We start from the raw sequence: 21,517 nt of genomic DNA on the forward strand, positions 1-21,517 counted from the left end.
AATTTATAAATGTTTCACATCATGGTAAATCTTGTCACACGATCAAATGTCATGAATTGATGGATATGTTTTGAAACCATGCCAAATAAAAATTCAGTAAAGAGGAATTGTGCCACTCTTTGTTTGAGCTTTCTACTGCAATCATTCTTGTCAGTCTCTTTACTCCTGGAAAACTGTAAGTTAACACTGCCTAGTCAATCCTGGTGCGCACAAGTTAAGCCCTAAGGGATTACATATATCTTTCTGCTCTATAAAACACTTGGTGTATTTTGAGTCTTGAATAAATGTCGCTCTACAATACTCTTTTCCATTGCTATTTCCCTAGTTTCCTCGGTGTATTCGCCAAGAGGTGGAAACAGAGATTGAGAAAGTGTTTTCTTCTCCAAGCTGAGAAATAGCTCCAGCTTAAGTAACTAATTCATCTCCAGGGAGAAATAATGAGCCAGTAGCATCCAGTTATTTAATACATATCACGACACGTGCTCTCAAGTGCACAGTGTAAGAGCACTTCCCTGGCTCTACAGCCTGGTGTGGACCCTATGTTATACAGACATCCTTCTTGACTATGAGATGGCCTGCTAATTTCCCCTTCCTTCTTCTCTTATCCTACCCTTTCTTCATGAAATCAAAACAGAAAACCAAAACAACCTTCTAGGTCCCCAAACCAATGTGGAATTTTAGGGGTTGAAGCAAGGTATCAGTATGCAGAGAAAGAAACACTGTCTAGTGAAACTTGAAGTGGCTGAAGACTCTCAGTGCCAGAGAAACGTGACTATCTCATTTCCTGTACATTGCAAAACACCACAAGCCGATGTTTTGAGTTATACTACCTTAGAATTCATCTGACTTGTGACCAACACCTTCAAGGATGAGATCAGAAAAGAGACCATTTGAGGCCAGTGAGATGGCTCAGAGAATAAAGAAGATTGCTGTTAAGCCAGATAACATGAGTTCAATTTCCAGTACATAGTAAAAGGAAACAACTTACTTTCATCAACCATCCCTTGTTGTTTAACACACACACACACACACACACACACACACACACACACACACACACATGCATGCACACACAAGCACGCATGAGTGCAATAGTTTTAACATTATGAAAAAATACAAAAAGGTAGGAAAATTTCAGGGTGTGAAACATTAGGTGCCATGCCTTTGGTATCAGTCAGTTACTAATACCTCTTATTGCTTCTCTGCCAACCTTTCTGTTCCTTGTTTTCTGTGTGCTTCTTAGATATAGAGGTCTCACTAGTAGACAGTGGCTCAGCCTTATTTCCAGTTTCCACTGTACTGTGGACTTTTTCTACCTTTATTATTATTAAAAACTGCACTCAGACTTAGTCTACCTAAGTATCTGCATTGTCCTGACTCTTCATTGCCAACTTAGTTTTCACAAATTGCACTTACTTAAATTGTACATTGGCTCTTTCCTTGCTTTCATTTTTGCTTCCATACTACAACTTGATATAAGATCAATATTTCATAGCCATGAGGGCAAACCAGAGGGGGAAAAAAACAGGCAGACATTATCTTGGATACTATTACTATCCCCCTTTAAATAACCTTTAACAGAACTTCCAAACGCTCTCTCTATTGGTCAGTTTAAAACTGTAATCATTGTACACGACAAATCAGATAGGGCAGCTCATGCCTCCCTCTTGTTCTTCTACACAACTCACAACCAGTTTCAAATCCCTGTGGGCCATCTAGTGCTTATAAATTCTTATTCTTCTAGATACCCTGAATCTATTTTCTATCCATGTATGAGTACTAAAGATTCTGTGAGTCTTTCACAAATACAGGGAGAGCTTTAAAGAATGTCTAAAGTCATTCAGTTAATATACGAGCCTGGTCTAATCACCAGGTTTGTGATTTGAATTGCCCTGCAACCTAGGAGACACAGAGAACAATGGAGTGAACTTAAAATCATTTAAACAGCACCTGTTTCCCTATAAGATCTGATGGTGAAGTCCCTTCATTTTTATTCAATTTAAATTAATTTAATCTCCTCATTTCCACTACCAACCTGCTTTTGAGCCAGCACTGCATCATTCTATATCATCTTCTTGTTTTCACTAGATCTCCTAAACATTTCTGGAATGTTATGGAACCCTATGTTTTCAGGTCTTGAAAGATATACATACATCAGTGCTCTCCTCTTTGAACACAAACTCACATCTTACCCATGTTCCAGTGAATCTAAACTTTACACTGTCTACATTTGATGAACAATCCACTCCCAAAGCATGATGGCTTGATTAGAATACGGGCATTTCATTCCTGAAATCCAGGTATTAGACTATAAAATCTAAGAGAAAATCCACTTGAAAGAGCAAACTTCCTGAAGTGTTATAATCTAATCTTCTTCAGCTGTGCACTTTCATTATATTCCTAATCTCCCTCTCTCTTCAGGAATGATACCATGTAATGTTACCAAATCAGCTTCATTTCTATATCCTCAATCCATCATCTAACTGTAGTCTCAAAGTACACATCAGGAAGCCTTTGATGTGCATGATGCAGTAAGGGCACACAAGTGGTTCTTCCAGGGAATTTTCTGGCCTTCCTAATATATTTTACCTCTATGCGAAATGATCACATATTTGTTTTCTCAATAAAAATTATAGCACAAAATAAATTTATAGTTTTACCCAAGAAGTCTCCTAGACCCTTGACACTCAGAATATTGCCTATACAGTGCAGTAGTGAGCCTTTCCTAGAAACCCTTTAAACAGAGCAGACATTCGAGTCATCCTTGACATATGAATTAGAATCTGCACTTTAAAAGATCCATAGATAATTTTTTGCAAAGTAAAATCTACATGAGACCAGACTATAGCTTCTACCAAAGGAGACACTCAGCTGAAGATGGATTTGCCACTTTCAAACCCATTTATTTATAAGGGTCTTTGGTCCACTGTGGAAGAAGATCAAGCTGTACTTTTTAAATTTCTTGTGTCTGTTTTCTCTTTGCTCAAAGTAATCCATTATCCTTGAACATCAAGTAGGAGTTCTCCTGAAGGATTTCCTTAATTTTTTTCAAATCTAATTTGCTAAGTCTGTGTGCAGACAAATACAAAGAAAATTAGATGAATCCAATTAGAGGACTCCATAAAAGTGAGCTACTGTGAGAGCGCCACTGTCCAACAACTAAAGCCATCTACACAGGGCCTCTTATCACTTTAGAATTGCAGAATATCTAGACATTTGACAGATATACACATATCACTCCAGTTATGCAGAGATTCTGCAATTTTGAGTCTGGAATAAGTGGAAAAAATAGAACCTTTTCACAAAGTTCATGCCCAGAACACAGAAAAAAACAAGAGTGTTAGCTGCTGTGGTGGGCTGAGAAATTTTTACTCTAGATGTAAACATTCTGAAGTGCCTCAGGAAGAAAACACCTGTTTTGGAACTCTGAAGCTGCCTCTATCTGAGGCTGCTAGGACCTATTCTGTCAAATGAGACCTGGTTTCTACCAAACTTTAGTGTCAACGGAGATGAATATAATACAATTCTCAACTAAAGCTAATAAAGACATAACTTTCTAAAAATGGAAGTGAGAAAGAAAGAAGGAAAGAAAAAAGGAATGAAGGAAGGAGGAGAGGGAGGGAGGGAGGAAGTAAGGAAGGGAGGGAGGGAGGGAAGGAGGAAGAAAGGAAGGGAGGGAGGGAGGAAAGAAGGAAGGACAGAGTACTGAGAGTTTACTAGCATAATTGTTTTTGTGGAGGGAAGATATAAAAGACATTAGTCTAAGGCTGCTATTCATTTGAATAGATAATCCATCACTGGTACATTTTCACTTACTTGAACACTGCTACTAGTAAACATAAATTTTTTTTTTCAGATTTGAGAACTTACAGTAATAATTCTATGACAGCAAGTCACTGCCTCTGGCTGTAGACCAAAGATGAAGATTTACTTCCAGCAGTGACCTAGCAAGTTTATTGCCAACATTTTTTAAAATGATGACTTCTATGGCAACATCTTTCCTAAATTTGTAACTTCCACAAATGGGAAGAAGGGTTACCTGTAGCTACAGTAATAAATTATAAAGTGATATGATGAAGACCAAAAAACATAAAAGAGACAGGTTTTCAAGTCACATGGTTGTTTTTGTTTTGTTTGTTGGTTTTGGATCATAAGATAGTCACACCACAGTAAGAAGCAAGAGAGTATTGCATAGCAAACACCATGAACCCACTAGAATCTCGGTTGATTTGATGGATCAAAACATGTTTAAAGTGAGTGATGGTTACTTGTTTCTGTTTGCTTCTGTCTTCTCACTAGGCATTGAGTTTTTTCACTTAGAAACTTTATAGCAAAAAGGCTTGTAGGAAATCCACAATCTAGAATTTTACATTTTAGACAAAAGAAGCAATACCTAATTTATTTAACAACTCCCTCAATTCGTGAATAATAACTGAGTCTAATTCATTAGAACATACTTAAATCAAATATTACACTTATTTCACCTTCAAATAAATATCTCTGATTGCAAAGTCTTCTAGTGTATGATAAATCTCCCAAGAATAAACAGAGTTCATTTTTATTCTGTGAGATTGCTGAAATGGCCCTCAGTAATTATGATAAGATGCATGACAGGACTTTGGAAGGAAAAAATTTTAATTTGACAAGTAAAATACATACTTATAAGTATAGAATGTGTACAGAATGTCAACTGTAAGTATCCTCGACAACTCATAAAAACATCTACTCACTGGGGTTTTATTTTAAAAAGTTTTACAACTACCACAACAGTTCTGTAAAACTAAATAGTACTCAATAATGATAAAGCACATCCTATAGCCCAGTAACTGTCTGGAGGAATATAAACAGTGCGGATTGACCGGATTGAACTCTTTTGAGAGACAAAAGACAATAGCGTGAGTCATCGCTGAGGAGGCAGACATGATGAAGGCTACAGCTCCTAAGTACGATTTGTCAAGGAAAACTAGTCAAGGAGAAACTGCCTTTGAGCTGAACGAAGACCTCAGTTCTACAAAAAATTCTCTTCTAAACAACAAAGACTTAAGGGCCCTCTGAAACCTGAGTCATGCCCAGGAGAGCAGGGGACGGCAGCTGGCACTCAGAACCAGAGACAAAGTAAGTGCCTGCTTAAGGCTCTTCTTTATTCTGTTCCAGTAAGCAGCATTTGCTCTTCTATATGGCCATGTTTTTTTTTCCCCTAAACCTCTTTTGATCTGCTCCGCAGATTTTGCAGCCCATCCTGAACAATGTGGACTGATTCGCAATGGCATGGAATTTCAATCCAAAAGAGCTAGCTGCCATCTAACCAGGCTCCCTTCATAAAAGTAACTGAACAAAGAAATAGATCTTACCCATCTTGTTCAAACTAAACTATTTCCCAAGCAGAGAAAAAAAGATACATCTGCCTTTGTTAATATTGAGATGGTGCAGTTCCAGAATTAAGAGAGCTTCCTCAGAGCGTCAAACTGAAAGCCTACGTCTTCCATCTTCTCTTGCTCTTTTTTTACATGCCACAGGAAGCACTATCCAGCTGGCTCCAGTATCTCTCACCCTCTCTGCACCTCTTCATTAGATCGTCACATTTACCAGACAATGCGAAGGAAGTTTCAGGATAAGCCAGACCCTGGAGGTGGTCAATGAACTTAACAGTTTCCTGGGGGCCCATTTCCCCCCAACTATACTCAACAGAACTATTTAAATGTCAATAATAATAATTCACAGAAGGTTGCACACTAATGCTATAGTCTACTTCATTGCCTGTAAAAAAATGGCCTCTCGTATTTTTTAATAATCTAAGACTTCTGGGTATAACAATACCACAATTTTCCATTGGATCATATTGAGAATAGTTGATAGTGTTGTATGAGCCTCATAAGAATCCCTTCAGACCAGCACAATACTTCTTACTCTTATGCCACTTAGAGGTAGGAGATTCCTTTCTAGTTGTTATCGACTGCATTGATGGATAATAGAGGAAAAGCTAATATTGCTGGTGAGACTCCTAAGAGTCTTCAAAGTAATTTTTCAAGCTCAGTATTATAACATTTTGGCTGCTAAAATAAACAATGTAACACACACACATCATCATCATTATCATCATCATCATCATCATCATCATCATCATTATCATCATCCACACAAACTTTGCTTGCATTTTGAAGTGCTGGCGATTAAACCTGTGTCTTATGAACACTAAACAAGTACTTTACCTCTCAGCTGTACCCCGAATCCTGAATGCAAATATTTTAAGAGTTCATGACTCTTTGGAACTTCACAATTGTAATGACAGCAAGAGAGTATATAGGCCAGGTTAAAAATATTTAAAAGCCTTAATTCACTGTACCACTCAACAGCTTTGATTATCTCTATTCTTTGAGACAGGGTCTCATGGGAGTGATTGGGAAGAGGATATGCATATCCTAGTTGGGTTCCTAGGTGAGCCTGATAGTTGTGAAATGTAGCTCAAACTAGTCTCAACTTCTGTAGGGACCATCATTAGCCTGGACATACTACTGTTCCTTTTGCCTCTGCTGGGACTATGATATACTAGGCATGGGATAAAATGACATGTTCTAGAAGTTAGATCTGTAAGTTCTAATATTGCTTAATCCTTCAAGAGCTCAAACAAACCAGTTCTTCAAATCATATGCTTTTTTCAATTAGTTGAATGAAAGCTGATATATATCATGTATAAATGTATCAACAATCTACTGAAATAATGTTTATCTAGCATTCATATCCAATTATTAAAATTAGTCTATTTGTTGTATTTATTTCTGATTAAAATTACTATAACATTTTAAATATGTAAGTAATAACAATTTGAAAGAGCTGGGGATGGCATATTGAAAGACTTGGAGAGAAAGGAAAGAGGGAAAAATTATGTAAGTATATTATAATCTCAAAAAATTAGTAATATTTCTAAAATTTTATGTGTGGATTACATTTGTCATTCTTAGTGTACTTCTATTACTTAGCATAGATTTAGACCATTTAAATGCTAACTTTAATGTGTAACTATCTCATACACACCTATCCAGAAGTTATCCCATATTATCCTTGATCTCTTTGAACAGTTTTGGATCCTTCTCATCAAGATGTGATCACTCCAAATTCAAATCATATTTTCTCCTGGCTCAATTTAATCTCTATTAACAGTATTGTTCAGAGTTAATGGTACCTACAGTCTATAAATTGTGGTATTATTAGACACCTAAAATAAAGCCATCATGAGGCTTTATTAAAATAGCAAGAAATTTTGTTAGACAAATGAGCAAACTTATCATCTCTTCATTCTCCTTCAGTGGAGATTTCTTGAGAAATTAGAAAGTTCAAAGAAGGTAAATAACATAATACAAGATACATACCAGTTGACTCTCAGATGTTGTAGTGGATGATGACAAAAGATTTGCCTAAAATTATAAACATGATGGATATTAGTGAAGTTAATTATTTAGTAAAACAGCATGCCTGTTCTAAGTACTTTAAGTACTATAACAATGCACGTTCATGATAGGATATTGAACAATATAAAGGAAATGGAAATGCATTATATCAAGAAACGGTCCTTTTGAGGAGTTTGACACATGTCCTTGGTACTTTAGCTCACAAAGCGGAGTATTGACTGTTTTTCTTCTTGTCTTAATAATGGAAGTATCACCACAAGAAGCCAATGATTCCTCAACATTAGACAGTATCTTCTTTTTGTTCAGTTCAAATTTTATTTAAGCATAACACTATTGATGACAATCATGATTACATGAAAATGTAAAAACAAGGCATATTTTTCTCAAAACATATTTATATTCAGAGAAAAGCATGACAAGACTCCCTGAAATTAAAAAATATAAAGTATTTGTTTTTAAATTTCTTTATAGATCTTGTTAATATTATCTCTTTGTCATTGGTACCTATATTTTAGTCCTTTCACCTGAATTTAATTTTCTTCCTTTTATTAAGTTGTATTTTGGCAAGAGGATTAGAATGAGATCTGCCCTCTGCAGGAGTCTTACATATGTGCGCAGTGCTGCTGATAGAACATACGTCACACAGCAACGGTCCATTGAACTGCTCAGCTGAAACTTACATAGTGCCCATGTTGACGTCTCCCCTCCCCACCACTCCTCCAAATGCCAAATTCCTTCTTTCTGAAGTAAATACTTTCCTTTCAGATCCTACTTCCATGATTTTTTTTTCATGAAAATTGATTTGGTTTCATTTGTACTTGCATAATCATTGAAATGGCCTCAGAATTCCAAGAAAATAGCATTTTTCTATCCCATTGGCACTGACTTCTGTTGTTGCTCTTAAGGTAAGCATGACTTTGTCATCAGATCTTTACAACTAGTTAGTACTTTACACTATTCTTACTAGCATTATGTGCTTGGCTGTGATCTTCCTGGAGGCTGGGGATGATAAGGGTGGACCTATCACAGAAAGGGTAAGAGATGATGTTGAAGGAAGGCTCTGATGAAACATCATTCATGCTGGGTATGAGTCATCACCTGCTGTGGCTCCAAATATCATGTTCTTCACAATTACTAAAATCTATTTTAAAAATTCTTGCCACATACAAAACATGAAATTTTTAGGGAGATATTATTGCTGATTACTTTGATCAGGTTTTGTATAGTGCATGCACAGATGGGACATCACACTGTATTCCATGGATACACAATTATTTTTAAATTAAGGGTAAGTATAAATTTTTATATAATAGTATAGTACATTTTTAGTAAGGTTACATTTTTAACATCAAAGAAATTTTGTAAGGTGTATTTTCTGGTTGGTTAGTTTGGTTTTGGGGGTATGTTGTTTGTTAGTTTCCTAGGGTCTCATTATAGCCTAAGGTGGGCTCAACCTCATGACCTTCCTGCTCAACCTCCATGTGCTGACAACAGAGTAATGTGCAGCCATGTCCTACTTACATTTAGGTAACATAGGAACCAGGAATGAAGACTGCAGAATGACTATCTCTGAAAGACAAATGACTACATAGGGCCCCAGCTATGCTAGCCAGCCTTGGAGAAACTAGTTGTGCTTCCTAAAGACATAATGTTAAAGTCACAAAGTGCCATCGAGCCCCTTAGTCTCTTTCTGGAGCTTCATTTCCTTACAATCCGTATTGGAGACTGTGAAGTTGCATGGGATTATATCCTCGTGTGAATGTAGGACACAGAGCTGTTTCTGTCCTCTCCATGCTAGTGGCGCAAAGCCTCACTCCTCCCTCAGCCCCTAGCATGCACGCATGCACTGCAGCAGCACATAGGAACAGGAAAATAAATATATGAAGATAACAATTGGTAGAGTGGTTTTTCTTGCCTCTGTTGGGTACGACTCTTCCTATAACTCATCATTTTCTGGCCTCATCCTCTGGAAATAGATCTGGACCACACATGGAATTTAAGGTACCCTTTCTTCTAAGATTTATCCCTTCCCTGAGCAGCACCTGAGTCACTCCAGCATAGCAACGCCGGCAAGCATAGCAACAAGAAGAATGTGTGAGCTGCATAAAGGAGAGAAGATGACCTTTATTTGAATATCTGTGTATAGAGTAGGAAATATTCTTAATAAGGTTTGACACATTTTTCAATATATTGTGATATTTAGGAATCAATATTCCTCCACTATAATGACATTTTCTTTCCCCTGAGATCATTAAAATGAAATCTTACCTATCAACTATCATATATTTAATAAGGTTGTACCATTTATTTTTATGGAACTTAAAAGTAATTCATAAAATGTTTTAAAAATCATGAAATAAGTTATTATCAAATATAATGTTATTCCAAAACCAAGGTTTTTTTTCTTTTTGATAAGTTCATTAGAAGCACCAATATTCTATTTTCTAAGATTCAATTTTATTAAGAGTACATGCTGTGATTTTTAAATTACCTATGTGAAATAGTTTTATATGGGTGATAGTTCATAAAAATAATCAAGGCAAATGCAAAGCAGAGAAAATTTCCTTCCAAAGACAAAAGACTAGGTAAAAACTGCAGTAGTGTTTAATACAAAATTTATTATTTTGCATAGAGAACAGAAAGTGTTTCAGAATGGATGCTGAGATACATCTCAGTGGTAGAGCAGTGGCCTCCCAAGTACTGAGTTTGATTCCTAGCAACAGAAGACTAGAGAGGATGCTGTATATTTTGTAATAATGAAACTCACTATATAGGACTCATTGGTGCTTTAAATGAACTACTTAAACTTTATCTGCCAGGGGCTGTTGTTGCTGAATTTAGCATCTGGTTAATAGTCAAATAAAATACTATTGATCACTGGTCTATTCAGTCCTACAAAAAATCTAACACTACATGTTCATTGTTGTTAGCCTTATTGTGTTTCTATTACACTTAAACATATCTCAACTAAATTACAAAGAAATAGCCTTTGCTTCAAGCATACGTTGGGAGATGCAATAAGAAGCCTTTAATTAACCCAGAGAAGCAATAAGAAACCTTTAATTAACCTAAACGAATGAGGGTGTCATCGATCCAGTCTCATCCTAAAATACTGTAAAAGAGAGTAAGACAATCTGTAAAGAAACACTGCCCACTGATTTCACTTCTTCCCTCCCTTTATTTCTTTACTTATTCCCTTCCTTTCTTCCTTCCTCCTCTCCCTTCTCCTTTTAATTCTCCACCACTTTTCTTTCTCTCTTTCTGAGACTCTTTCACCCAAGACTTACACAAAATAAATAAATAAAGCCCTTTTTATTTAATTAAGCTGTTGCAATAATCACAGGGAAGTTGAAAATCCCATGAGCATCCTGACATGTTCATCCTGGAGGAAGTTTCCATTCTGTCCGTCTCTTTCTACAGCATTCAATTCTCTGGCCTGCCCCACCCATTTCTGTAAGACAGTGGACATCTAATTTGTTATGCTACTTACGGTGGCCTCCATGGGCATTTACATCTCAGAAGTGAGGGCCTTGCCTTTGCGTTCACCTTCCTCAAGCCAGGAATACCTCGATGACTTGTACAATAAATAGTTGTCAAATCAATGACTAAAGCAGGAAACTGAACACAAAAGTTGGGAAATTCTAACTAGTTTTCTCACTACTAATGATCCCTGGATTATGCTTGAGACTAGGCATTTAGTATGTTTGAAGCTTGCTACGGATAGCCTCAAATACAGCACAGTTCTCTCTGTGACTTTCCTCCTGCCCTTTCTCTATCCTGTGGTACACTGCATGGCTCCCGCTTTTGAATGGAATCTAGGACTCTCTTCAGAGTTAATGAAACATGTAGTCTCACCAGGTGTATTACTGTGAACATGCCTAATGCCCCCAAGAGAGTGAAATACTAAAATTTTAGTTCACTGTCCTGATAGGACATAGGAGAAAACTAAAATGAGAAATTAATGAAGTAAAAACTATTTGTACTTCAATGAAACATCATGTGTTTTTCACAAATGAATTATCTCAAAATAAATTATTACCTTGTTCGTTTCTTAGAACTCAGAATATTTTGTCTTTAAGGCAGATGGTCGATGTAAGAGGATGGCCTAAAGCTAAACTTCTTGTCCTAAAAAAATGTATTATTTTTTCTTAGAGTAAATGCATCAGGTATCACTTAGTACTTACAGTAACAGCAGACTGTGTGCTGGTATGAATTGTCTATAGGTTGACACCAAAAAACTGATTTTATCTGCTATTATGAAATGTACTCTTCCAAAAGACATATCTTCCAAAGATGTGAGCATATTTAAGATGCCACATGTTTAAATGTTATGTTGAAAGAGAAAGTAAAAACCAATGCTTCTTTCTCAAGAAATAAAATTTAAGATCAAGAATCTTAGTAGCATTAAAATTATATTTGTTCTAATCTAATTCTGAATTTGTTTGACTCACAGTTAACTTAAAGTGTCTCAACTGCTTTAAAGGCTACAGCAATGGAAAATAATCTTTAACTAGGTCTAACAGTAAAAAACCTTTTTAGTGCCTGGGTAGTTGACTTAATCCTTTCCAGAAATATTTCAGCTACTATTGCATTAAGATATCTCTCCAGAGTGTGGTTAGCTAAACATGAAAGGTGATATACTTTTATGAAACTGAAGCAATTGATGAGAAAGGCTAGCAAGAAAATATTTTTGGGACAAGTCCTTATGACCACAGAATATATAAATCATATCCGAAAACCATATATTTTTAAATAATGTCTTTTCCTGTGCCCACTAAATAATCAAGAAGCCTGAACTATGAGACCTCTGGTCTTCTAACAAAAGATAGATGTAAGAGAAGGAAGGAGATGTGGATAAAGGCAAAAATGAAAAGAAAAGGACCAGAGGCACTATAATTTATGAATACCTCCCTTATGTTATTCATGTACCTAAGGGCTGTTCACATAAATTAACAAGTGAGAACACTATCAGCATTCTCTATCTTGTGGATGAAAATGAAGGCACAATAAGAAAAAGGCAAGTGATCCTCTTCAGAAGCAACAGTTTCCATTGGGGTCTAGCCTGCAGACGTCTCCAGTCTTTTAGAGTATTTCTCCAAAGGGCTTCCAAGAATAATGGAAAGTGACAGCCAATGATTCCAGGAAATGCTCTGAACCATGTTCCTGCCACATCCTGTAAGCATCATTTCCCGACTGTGGCAAAATTTAATAATTCCACTGAGTTTATTGTGCGCCTTGGGGAGATCCTTCAGAAGGCAGGAAGGTGTGAAGTGCACTTAGGACATAGCATACAATCCACGTGTAATAACTGTTCATCCTTGATGGTGATGAAAAGCACAGATTAAATGGGGTGTGCTGTAAAAGAGTGGTTTGCTGGTTTATTTTAGAGAAGATGCGCAGTACTTGCTAGGAAGCTGTCTCATTTGTCGCAGAATATGTTGGTGAGGAAGCAAATGAGGACCACGGTCATGCCCTGAGTGACAGGAATATGTAAGAATCTCTGTGCACAGCGTGTTAAGCCAGCCCAGCATCATTTTGATTAAGCACTTGAGTTCATATCTAAACGTCTGTTGGTGTAAGTATTCTTCTTTAAGATTTATTTTTATATGTATATGTCCTAGTGTATGTATGCATGCCACATGAGTGCTTGTTGCCTTCAAGAAGCCCCCCCCAAAATAGCATCAGATCCCCTAGAATTAGAGTTACAGCCAGTTGTGAGCTACCACATAGCTGCAGGAAACCAAACCCGAGTGTTCTACAAGGGCAGACAATTCCCTCAATCTCTAAGCCATCACTCCAGACCCCTGCATAATTGTTTTCTATAAACAGACACTGAATAACTTGCTAATCGAAACACGGGAAAGCAACAAAGCAAATAACTCAATTAAACTGATAATTCCTTTGGATTTGAAATGACCTCAATGTGTCAAGCATATGAGGTGACTATTTCTTAAACACAGAAGCAGTACTTATGAAAATAAACATCACCTAAGCTTTGATAGTTATAAACACAAAAGGTGATACAGTTCTGTTTTGTTTAGCTAAGTGAATTAGACAATAATTCATTTACAAAGGAGTTCAGTTGATATGGTTACTTGATGCCATATACCTGGCATATCTGATTTCCTCTGTCTGGGCCAATCATAATATCTTACCCCTTTCTACTTATGAAAGAATGAATTATAATTACACATTGTAATCGAGGTAAAACTGAGTTCCACTTAAAATGTGTACATGCCTCCACTGAAAAGGTAGCAAGCATAGCTAAAAAAAATACTTACATATTTCGTTTCCCGACCAGCTGCTCTTGGATTAGTTGTAGGAGTCTGCATAAAAATTAAAAGAATTGTGCATCTCAATAATTAGTGAATAATGAAAGGTTCAGATTTTAAGGCAGGACTGCATCTTTTTCTTTATTGAGACTTTCCAACCAAGAATCCTATTGATACAGACAAAATTCCATTTATCTTCTAAAATTGCTTCATGAAATTGTCCCCTTTGTTATTCTCCTCACAGCTGTCATTTGTTCATACTCAGGCAATTCCCTATTATTTGTTGATAATGTTACCAATGAATCCCACAGTGCCTAATCGCAGCTCGTCTACATTTTTGGCTGTCTCAGAATTCACTAGGAGTGTCTGTTCTGTCAGCTCTTTGGACTTCTTATGTGCAAAGACATTCAGGCCATCTCAGACATTTACTTTGAAGACCAAACTCAACTTTACCTCCATGAGGGACGAGGAAGCCCACTGAAATGTCAACTTTAAATATCCCTCCTTCGAAACTCTTTACCCAAACCTTCATGTCTCTAATACTTTTGCTATCTCTTGGTTATATTACAGTGTGATTTCTAAATTATTTACCCTCATTAACTTTATTCCAGTTCCCTTGCCTTTAAATTTACTATTAAAATATGATTAATGTTAAATTAATTAATAATTAATGTGAATTAATATTAAAATCAAACCTCATGTTTAATATTTTCATTTATCCCGCCTTCCTCTCTTTATGTGACAAATCTACTTGTAAAACAAGAACAAAAATTCCCCATGTACTCTCTGATCTATTTATTCTCTTCTTATATGTTATCTTCTTATATCTTCTTATACCTGAGAAGTAAAATGTGTCTGTGGAATGCTCAACCATAACTTGGTTTCATGTTAAATAAATAACCATCAACTTAATCAGTGCACAATCCAGATGGCTTGATAATTTCCCAATAATTTTTCTCTTAGGTCTGCTTTCTGAGGTTACAGAAACAGATTTGAGCCTCAAGAGTGACCCAAAAGACTACTTTCTCTTCATGATAGTCTTCATTTTAAGCTTGTCAAATTCTAGAATCAGATAACTAAATATGCTAAGTAGTAGCATGTTTGGGACATTCATGGCATAGTAATGAGGCTGCCAGAGCTCAAAGTAGAATAGAGAGTGTCAGAGCACAAGTCATGTTCAGAAACCTAAAAATAAAGCATCTTATAAGGACATTAACTTATATTCTGGAGGGAAATATGTAGGTTTTAGACAAGAGTTATTGAGGAATACTTGAACAGGATCTCTGTGTGGTCTACTGAGAACAGAGCAGAGTGTGGTACCCACATGACAGTGATGCCACTTGCTGATCAGCAAACTATGACAACTGTTTCATAACACAGATGCTATGTAATAATCACATTCTACAGGTATTTTAAAACTTTACTGAAAAAAAGAGGAGGTGTTGAATGTGACAAAAAAGAGGAAACAATTCATGCAACATCTATGGACTTCAGCAAATGAAAGAATACTAAAATCAAATGTGAAAGGGTGATGAGAGAAAAAGTCTCAGCTGCATCTTTATTCTTGCTGAGCTTGAAAGCTTTTTTGTAGCTCTGAATGGAACAAAGACTAAATAGTTAGGAATCTAAAACACAAAAAAGTACTGGATCAGAGGCATACATGTGAAGCTCTCACCATATATATGATTTTCATAAGGCTGGATAACCATACTAAAAAAATGAGAAACGTAGGAATTGATCTCTAAACACCCTCGCACACACACACACATTGGTCAGTTTGGAAAATTCAGATGAGAAAACCTAGGGGAACAAGAAATAATAATAATGCAGAAAAGAGATTTGAAGAATATGGTGCTCAGTTATAATCTTAGACATATTCTATTGAAAAGGGTTTGTTGCAAAATTAGGATGCATTCAAGATTTTTTCTAATTTTCTTGGACTCAATTTATAATTATTCTAATATCTGGATGTGGGTTTTATATTATCTGTCCTACTGTAGTGGAAGTCATTCTCATTCTCTCTCTCTCTCTCTCTCTCTCTCTCTCTCTCTCTCTCTCTCTCTCTCTCTCTCTCTCTCTCTCTCTCTCTCTATCAAACCACAGTGTCTCCGGCTGGCATAGACAAAATGCAATGGGCTGAATAGCTTCTAAACTACAGGTATTTAATTTTCTCAGTTCTAGAGGGTAGACAGGCTTCTTAGATGGTTTCATTGTGTGGTGAGGTCCTGCTTTTTCCATCCTAGTTGGAATTTCTTGTTTATTACACATGGTAGAAGAGATAGGAAGTTTCTTTCCAGTCTTTTCCATAATCTCATTAATTCAGAGTCTATCCCCATGACCTAGTCACACTTGAAAAGTCCTCTGCAATACCATCACATCAATGATTACTTCTAATTACTAACTCCCGGAGGAAGGAGTCAGACCATGGCCCTTTCCTTTTTGCATCAAGATCTGACTCTATATGGAATTATTTTGTAGTCCTTTGTATAAAGGACTTCACAATCATCCAACATGAGACCCACCCACCAGCACAATATGATCTTCTCATTTCAAGTCTCAAAAATAAAACAAAAATTACTTCTTTGATCCCATTACTAATCAGTTTATTTAACTTTCTCGAATTAATTGCAGGTGCTATTTAATCTATAGGTTTTGGCTGTTGGCATTTAGATGTTTCTGTCTCAACTTTCTTACAGTATTTTGTAGCATCAGATCAGGGATAAGGCAAGTAAAGAAGCATACTCCAGGAGTAAACTGTAACATCACACTACTTTGTGTTGGCTGCAGAAAGGGAAGTAGCTTATTACATGGTTCCATGGCCTGATAGCTTCTGCTACTTCTCTGCTGAACTCTTTCTTAGTAATGATACCCAGGACAATAACTAGAACAAAGCTGTAAACAGAGGTCCAGGGGATCAGGATAAAGCTCGGCACATTCCATGGACTTTGACATATACTCCAGGGAAAATATGTAGGCTTTGAACAGAAGGCATAAAGGAATACTTGGACATGATCTCTATGTGGTCTACTGAGAACAGAGCAGAGTGAGGTACCCACATGACAATGGTGCTACTTGCTGGTCAGCAAAATTTGATGGCTGTTCAGTAGCACAGAAGCTACTCTCTGAAACATTTGCATTGGGGAAGATGGTACCAGAGATCATCTGCATTCTGAGATAGTCTGGCCTCTTACTGTGAAAACAGTCGGAGAACCTTGACAACATTGGTAAATTCTAGTGCTGGGTTTATTATTGCTATTCTAGAAACATATACACTCAAATTACCTGGAGAACTTAGGAAGTGTAAGAAGTTCAAAGGCACTAGATGAAAGGTCATAGACAATAATAGCAGATATACACAGTATGAAAATGCACTACCAGATACCTGTAGGAAAAATTAGTAATGTCAGATTCAGAGTCAATATTCAAAATGCTTACAAAACCAGATTAAAATGGTCACCCTCTGCAGTTACAAAATCATGATGACAAGTATTTTATAAGTATGAGAAAGAGAATCTAGACAGTCAGAGGTCAATAAGAAAACCTTTCATTCTATTTTTAGCAAAACTATAATTTTAATTACATTACTGATTGTGCGTGTGTGTGTGTGTGTGTGTGTGTGTGTGTGTGTGTGTGTGAATATGTGTGTGCGTGTGTTCATAGCATTCACATAAAGGTCAAAGAACAACTTTTAGGAGTCAGTTCTCTCCTTCTCCCATAGGTGTCCTGCAGGTAGAACTCAGGCATTCACATGTGAGAGACAGTATCTTTATTCACTGAACCATGTTATCAACCCAGGAACTATGCCTAATTGAAAAAGCAAAATAAAGATTTTTTTCATAGATAAATATACACAAATAGAATTAGGTCGAATCAATTATCAGCATAATTACAAAATAAAAATAAGTACTGAAATACCTAAATAAAGGAGAAACTAAAAGATACACATAAAGATTCAGACACAGCTCCAAACTATACTAACAAACAGTATGTGTCTATATGTTTAGCTTGATTAAAAACAAGTATAAAGTAAATAGTATTGTCTTATATAGTAAACCCAACTGTAGTGGGAAATTAATAAAAAAAAAAAAACATTGAATCTGGTATGAACACCAAAGTGTTGGAGTTATTTTTAGTAACTAAGCTAATCTTTTAAGCTCTAAGGAAATCTTTTGTGTCGGATCAGTGATTGTTTTCTGAGATTCATGGAGCTGTGTTTCTGAATGAGCTTTATGGCCTTGCGTGACTTCAGTTACAAAACACTCCCAGCAAACCTGGAATTCTTGCATTATTGGGCACTGCAAATGGTGCCCAGTAGGACTGAGCATTGTGAGGGTCATGTACCTTCAGTCAGCACATAGATCAGATGTTCTGGCGTGAGGAACAACTTACTCTAGAATTAGACTTTGTATAAGAATCAATAAATACACTTCTGCAAAGCTGCTTGGGGTTCAGTCCTCTTAGGCTGTTCCACCTTTATGCTGAAAAGCCTTATTATCACATCCTTGGGTGTCTCTTTAGGTAGTCCAGAGTGAAACAGTTGATCAACACTTGGTGCCTAACATGATGTTCAAACCCACAAACTTGCGATTAAGAGTCTTATGCTGGACAGACTGTTAGCTGGGCAGCTTTCCGGAAGTTATTGACTGTTACAACAAAGTTACTTTTAGAGTAAGTCATTTCTCATACCAGAGACTCTGATACAATGCATGTTCTGCTTGAGGGATGGAGTGGCCCACACACTACTCAGTCCTTGCTGTGGAGTTTTCAGTGTGAGATCAGCATTAGAGATACTGGTGGAGTGGTTGAGACCATGGATGGGTGACACCAACTCAGCTGTGATGATGCTAGTGCGGATGCTTGCAGAAACAGTATCAAGGACTTTCTGGACGATGGACTTCGTAGTGCTGTAGTCATGGGAATCATTGGAGGAACTGTTATTGCCATTACATGCTTCATAAGGAAACCCAAACTCTGATTTTATTAAGACCTGCCATAAGCAGTTCGTAGAACTTTGGGCCCGACAGAATAAAATAGTGAGATAGCTAATGGAATAGCTGATCTGAGATAAGGTGTAATACTAATTAAAATCATCTAGATATATTAGAAAAATACAAATGAGATGTAAATGTGGTTGTAATGTTCTTTTCTACTGTATTAAGTTTTGAAAGTTTAATGAAAACAAGTGTAATCGGGAAAAGGTTAAAATGCATTTGATGAATCAGTTTAATTCTTCCCAAATGATTCACAATTTGCATAAAGAAATTAAGGATACTTTCTCAAATATATTGCCTGATATGACTGGAATAGATGCTGTGGAGAACCTTACAGATGCCTTGGCTTCATTAAATCCTTTGCATCATTTTAATCGATTGATTATTCTAGCAACTGTTATAGTTTTTTGTTTTTGCTGTAATAACTTTACTAGATTTGAAATGTATTCCAACTTACTTATATAAGGCTATGCAACAGCATGTTGCAGAAAAGGCTGTATTTACTTTAAGGATGTATAGCCTTCAGCATAAATATAATCTTCAAAATCATTAAATGTAGCTTAAACAAAAGGAAAACATGTAGTGGGAACATTAGTAAATCCTTGTATCTAGCATGAACACTGAGTGTTGAGATTGTTTTCAGGTGTGCCTAAGCTCTAAGGAAACCTTTTGTATTTGATCAGTGATTGCTTTTTAAAATTCATAGAGCTGTGTTCCCAAAGGAGCGTTATGGGTTTTGCATGACTTTAGTCACAACACTTCCTGGCAAACTTGACATTCTTGTATTACTGAGCACTGCAAACAGTGCACTATAAAGACTGAGAAGCATGTGAGTCACGTGTACCTACAGTCAGCATGTAGCTCAGATCAGAGATTAGTATGAGAAATAACTTACTCTAAAATTAGCTTTGTTATATCAATAAATAATGCTTCTACAAAGCTACTCAGGGTTCATTTCTCTGAGGCTCTTCCACCCAAGAGTGTCTCTTTTCTTTATCATCCCATGGAAAATGGTTTACCAGAACCCAGCAGTCACTCTCTGTAATGTGTGTGTAACCACAAATTAACAAAATGCAATACAAAATTTTCTGATTTGATTTTTTTAGTTTAAAATTAGTAAAAGTCAATTTACCAAAAGAAAACCAAAATTAATCAAAATATCAAAATTAACAAAAATATCAAGTTAAAAATATTAATAGTAACAGAAGTCAGTACAATACAACAAATATTACAATAAGTGTAACTGGGTTAAATTTCCAAATAAACATAATCTTACATTGAATAGAAATTGTTATATAAAAATTGAGACTTGAAAGAAAACTGGGCAAAAGGATACAAAAAAAAAAAAAACAAAGGTTTAAAGTATAAAAAACACATGTAGAAAACACATTTTATTAATTGTAAATATAATGTTACATTATCATCAAAGTAAATTTATGTGTTCAAAAAGGATTATATTCTAGCAAAGTTTTAGATTTGAGCATGATCTTCCTAAATACATCAATAATAAAGTTTTAAAATACACAAGTCAAATGTTACAGTGTCTCTTGTAGATATATTTTCTCCCTTTTGGTAGCAAGAAACAATTCTATTTATTCTCTTACACACCCTCACAGCTTTCATAATAGTATTCCACTCTGATTATCCTCTTAACAACTTTTTTACTATGTTTGACTCGCTCAGCCTCTACCTACCTATAATTTTCTGCTCCTTGAAACTCTGTACAGACTTACAATATGTGCTATCCACATCTCTCCTACTAGTTACAGGCCAAATGACTCTATTCATTCAATTCTCATACAAACACTATCTAAATTGCCACACCCTTTATCTTCCATTATTCTGCACCTATTTCACTATGCTTTGAGCAGAGAGATGTAGGACTCGTTCATGGCTTCTCTCCTGTGTTCTCATATGTGAATTATTATCAAACCCCAAACTTATTTGCTTCTCCATGGCTCCTTTAAATCTTCCTTTCCAGGTCACCAGCAGTCACTGTACTCCTGACCTCCTCAGTAGCCTCTTCCCAGAAACCTAAATGATCATTTTTATATTCTCATAGTTTTCTTCAGTTTCTAATTTCATACCATTACAAATATATTCTCCAACTAGTTTTATGTGTTTGTCCCTGGCTCATGAAATGTCAAATACACTGACTTCTTCAATATCCTCACACAAATAAGTCATGTTACTAGGAAATTTATATATTACTATGCCTTGGCCCAAATAAATTATCACTGGTCTTTCTGACTCCGTTCCACATATGGATCTCAGAGTAAATTCTATCTTTTCTTCCACAACTGTGATAAACTCCCTAGGATTTTCACCTGGTTTCTCTTTATCTTTCTAGTGCCTCAGAGCCCAGGCACATAGTATGAACATAATAAATACTTGAAGCTAATACCACAAAAATCATACAAAAATCTTGATATGTATGTGCAGGGTTGCAACTGAAAATGAGGATTACACTCAAAATCTTCTTCAGATACATAATATCCCATTGCAAAAAATTCATGCTAAAAGTGTTTGTATTCAATCAAAGAGAAAAAAAAAACAAAGCTGTAAATGATGAAAAAAATATTGTTATCCGTAAAGGAAAAACAAAGTATATTTAAAAATTGAGATGAATAGAGCTACAGGAAGCACTAGGGAATTGTATCCTTTGTCCTAACAAATGAAAATAGCTACATTATGAGAATAAAAGCAAATCTTCAGAATTACTCCTCTGGCAGTCTGTCTCCGAATTTCTGCTCCTTTAAGTCAAAGAGCAATGAAATTAATTCAATTGGTAAGAAGAAAAGAACTGTTGGATTAACACCCAAATGAAAGCTACCAGAATGTTATGTTG

General features: G+C 36.0%; 1 protein-coding gene across 31 annotated transcripts in view; it reads right to left on the reverse strand.

Moving 5' to 3' along the window:
* Window positions 1–21,517, reverse strand: part of MLIP (muscular LMNA interacting protein) — a 254,915-nt gene that overhangs the window by 71,630 nt on the left and 161,768 nt on the right. For all 31 annotated transcript variants that reach the window (XM_080934382.1, XM_080934393.1, XM_080934374.1 and 28 more), the window contains 2 exons: window positions 13,688–13,732; window positions 7,368–7,412 (listed from right to left, as the gene is read on the reverse strand). In XM_080934382.1, the coding sequence (XP_080790508.1) occupies window positions 7,368–7,412; window positions 13,688–13,732 (90 nt within the window). The remainder of the gene's footprint in view (window positions 1–7,367; window positions 7,413–13,687; window positions 13,733–21,517) is intronic.

The sequence above is a fragment of the Micromys minutus genome, assembly GCF_963924665.1.
Source record: "Micromys minutus genome assembly, chromosome: 21".
Taxonomy (NCBI): Eukaryota; Metazoa; Chordata; class Mammalia; order Rodentia; family Muridae; genus Micromys; species Micromys minutus.